The following is a 3,929-nucleotide window of genomic DNA, read 5'->3' as shown; positions in this document are numbered from 1 at the left end:
TAACCATATGTCATTATGTAGGCTGATAGCCCTTTGTATCCGACTGAGGCAGCATCTACTGATTTATAATGTATGACTGCATGTTATTTGGTTATCCAAGACCTTCTTAAATATTTTAGAAATCATATTTTAATATTAAAAATTAGATTTTAATGAAAAAAAATACAGTTTTAATAACTAAAAAAAGGAAAAATAAATTTTAATTCTCAATTTTTTAGTCTTTTAAAAAAAATTATTCATTTTAATTCTCTTATTTTGATTTTTTTTTATTGTAAAAAATAATACTTTTAGTCTCTAAACAAAATCTCTATAAAATCAAATTATAAATTAAAAAAAAAATTAAAGACTAAACTTGAAATATCATAATTTTTTAAGAACTAAATATATAATTAACTCGAATAAAATTCACCCTCACTTAATTATATTATTAAAAAAAGAAAATTAAATTCCCTTACTAATTGGAAGCCCTATGTTAAAAGGCTGGATTTACGGGCTTATAATCGGTCCTAGATCTGGATTGATATCGTATATTCTACATAATATTAAGAATCGGTTATAGACACTTATAAATTATGAAATATTAACAATAAAATAGTTAAAATTTATTAATTTAATTATGTTCACTGTATAAAGTGTATATATATATATATAATATGACAGTCGAGAGACTCGATTAGAAAGAATTCAATATTTTTCTTAATTATTTATTGGTTCTACCATAATTATCAACAATATGTGTTTTAACATTGTTGAAACTTCATTGGTTTAGCAAGAGTTGGAGTACCTAAATTAGTTTAGCTGCTGTTTCTCTCTCTTCGTTGGTACGAGGGATTGTACTAATTGAGAATCATGCTTCGAATGCCCTCCAATTGCAAGTTGCCTACTTGATTTTTTATTTTATTTTTTACAGAGCCTACTTGATTTTATTTAATTAGCCAAAATGTTTAATTTTATATTTTCTCTCTTCCTCTTTTGGTGTATCCAAAATTTATTTGGCCTGCACTCAGCTTGTTCTTTAGTTTGCTTCTTTTTTTTATAAACCTGTCAACCATAATTCATCTGTACAATTGCGGAAACGAATTTTTTAAAGCTGAATTTAAAACTAAAACATTTGATCAGATCGAAAAAACTCAAATCATTTAATTATATATTCATTAAGTCACGACTTAAGAGTTGAAATACGGGAGTAAATTTTGATTATGTAGATTGATGTATAATGTATTGTTTTATTTACAAAACTAATAATACATTATTTTACATGGATTTTTTCAAACCGTCTTAAGAAGTATCACTCATTCAGTGATGCTAGCATTGACCAACAGCTTAATTTTGAAAATGAGCAAACCTACATAATAACAATGCAATCAATAGTTTCTTTTTCTTTGAATGTATGACAAATTAAGAAAATAAGAAGTATACAGCACGGCAAAGAAAATTCAGCACACATAATGTTACATATTATACTTTACTCTAATATAATATAACAACATTTTTAATTTTCCTGTTTACACTTAATTATGATCTATAATCTATATCACCCTTATCCATTAATATGTCCTAATTCTAAGTCGTCGTCACATGGTGCTGACCAACTTTGTCATCTTGTTCTGTATTTCCTCCCATGTTCTTTTCCACCACCATTTCAGTTTCTTCAACCACCATAGCCTCTTCTCTATACCTCTTGTATATGTCACCTTTGTAAAACTTTCTTGTCCTAGCCACCAAAACAAGTGAAACAACAGCACCTAAAAAAGTTGCAATTGTAATAATAATGAAAGATAACTTGAAACAATCAACACCAACACAATTCAATTCTTGTCCTTGTTCTCTCACTTTTCCAATTGCTAACAATTGTTTCTTAGCTTCTCTGTCATATAAATGACCAGTGATCTTCACATTAAGCACATATAACCCAAGTGGACTTGCAACACTTCCAAAATTGTATAAAGTTGCATAGTATTTAAGTCCAAAAAGTTCTGATATAATTGCAAAAAGTAATGGCCATTGAGCACCAAAACAAAATCCAATAATCACTGATGCTACATAAAGACCATCTGGCACATCAAATGCTATCAAAAGATGTCCCACACAAGAGACAAATAATGTTAATGTAAGCATAAGAGGACGAGGGAATCTGTACTTTCTTAGAAAATGTTCTGAAGCAAAACCTGAAAAAACACGTCCTAGATAATTCCAAATGCTTACTAATGAAACAAAAGTGCTTATGCTTTTCTTTGGATATCTTAAGGATGTTCCTATCTGACCAAGATTATCAATTGCTGTTAATGTTCCACCAACACCACAAATACAAGCCACAAATAGTATTAACATGTCTATGCTGAAAAGGGCTTGAAGTATTGTATAATCTTCACCTCTTTTTGGTGGATTAAACACATCTTGCCACCATTTAACATCATCTTTTTTTGGAACAGAACTAACAGAAACGGCAGTGTTAGTTCTATTTGAATTGATGTTGTTGACTTTTTTATCAGTTTCACTTTCAGTTACTATTTTCACTGGTGAAGGGTCAACCAATGCAAGCTTCTTATTCATCCAAATCTTGTGCTCTTCAATGAAAACAACAACAAGTGGAAGAAAAAGCAAGAAAATAACAACAGCAGCACTAAAACCAAACTCACCCTGAGAAAAATTACTTTTTTTCTCAATTATAATCATAACCAACAAGAATCCAGCAAGCCCAAGTGAAATATACAAGAAATTATAAAAAACCTTAAGTTCATTAACTTGTCGAACAGGTTTCATATATCGAATGGTTCGAAGAAAAGCAAAGGAAATAGCAGCAGGAAGCCAACCTATAAACAAAATCAAAGCCTTTGTATCATCATAATAAATAGCAGAGTAAAGTTGTGTGATGATAGCACCACTAAGACCAACATAACCTTTAAGAATTCCCAACACAACGCCGCGCGATTCGGGGAAATTCTTAACACAAGTAACAAGTGAACCAGTGTTTGCAAAAGATTGAGAATTAGCACCTATGCAAATATAAAGACACATTTGCCAAACTTGTGGTCTTGAAATTTTTTTGGTAACTGATAACCATATCATGAAGTAACCAAAGAAATTTAGAACAGCACCTATTGTTAAAACTACCCAAGGTGGTGAAAGTTCGTTGATTAGTCCTGAAAGGACACCAACGTTGCTACCAAAGTCTTTGAAAAAACTTAGGAGATTTAATGTGCTTTGGTCATAACCAAGTGTTATTTTTATGTCACTTGAGTAGAGACCAAACATGTAGGTGGCTCCGGCGGCTGCCATGATTAAAAAGGAGGCGAATACCACGAACCACCGTCCAGTGATGAACTGGACGGCGAGACTCTTGGTGTCTCCCCATCCATGGACACCTAAGGACTTACCTATAGCCATTTTTGTGGAATATTAATTGCAAATTTGCAATAGGTATACCACTTTGTTGGAGCTTATGGCAATAGCAGGGTATTAATGTGTATATAAATGAGATTCAGCACGTTGTTCAATTTAATATATAGCTGTTTGGATCCATTGTATAGCATAGTAGCAATGCAGCAGCTGTATGAACACTTGGATTTAAATAGAGAAAAGTACTATATCAGGCTTTTCTTAGTCCCAATGACACATTAAATAATTTAATATTCACTTTAAAACTTATCAACGTAATTATAATGCATATGATATAATAGAGACATGATGAAATATAAAATAAAATAATAATATGATAAAATGATGACAAAATAAATATTATCAAATCATGTGTTTAATATGTACGTGATGATAGATAAAATAATATTATTTTATTATGTTACGTGTTTGTTAGTGACGTCATCACCTATGATATAAAATATAGGTTTAATTGTTGGTTTTCCTATTTTAGTTGAATTATGAAAGTAGTCCTCCATTTTGTTTTTTCCCAGATTTGTTCCCCCAAACAT

At 30.6% G+C, this 3,929-nt stretch overlaps 1 protein-coding gene across 1 annotated transcript; it reads right to left on the bottom strand.

Moving 5' to 3' along the window:
• Positions 1-1,350: 1,350 nt before the first annotated feature.
• LOC101508657 (protein NUCLEAR FUSION DEFECTIVE 4-like) lies at positions 1,351-3,551 on the bottom strand. The gene has a single exon (XM_004497067.4). The coding sequence runs from the start codon at positions 3,385-3,387 to the stop codon at positions 1,564-1,566; it is 1,824 nt and encodes a 607-aa protein (XP_004497124.1). The 5' UTR covers positions 3,388-3,551; the 3' UTR covers positions 1,351-1,563.
• Between the last annotated feature and the right edge of the window lie 378 nt (positions 3,552-3,929).

This window comes from Cicer arietinum, chromosome 4 (assembly GCF_000331145.2).
Source record: "Cicer arietinum cultivar CDC Frontier isolate Library 1 chromosome 4, Cicar.CDCFrontier_v2.0, whole genome shotgun sequence".
NCBI lineage: Eukaryota > Viridiplantae > Streptophyta > Magnoliopsida > Fabales > Fabaceae > Cicer > Cicer arietinum.
Note: the sequence above shows the minus strand (reverse complement) of the source record. Positions and strands in the feature narration are given on the sequence as shown.

Excerpts from the sequence above, each read along its gene's own strand:
- LOC101508657 (XM_004497067.4), bottom strand. The coding sequence starts at position 3,387 with ATGGCTATAGGTAAGTCCTTAGGTGTCCATGGATGGGGAGACACCAAG.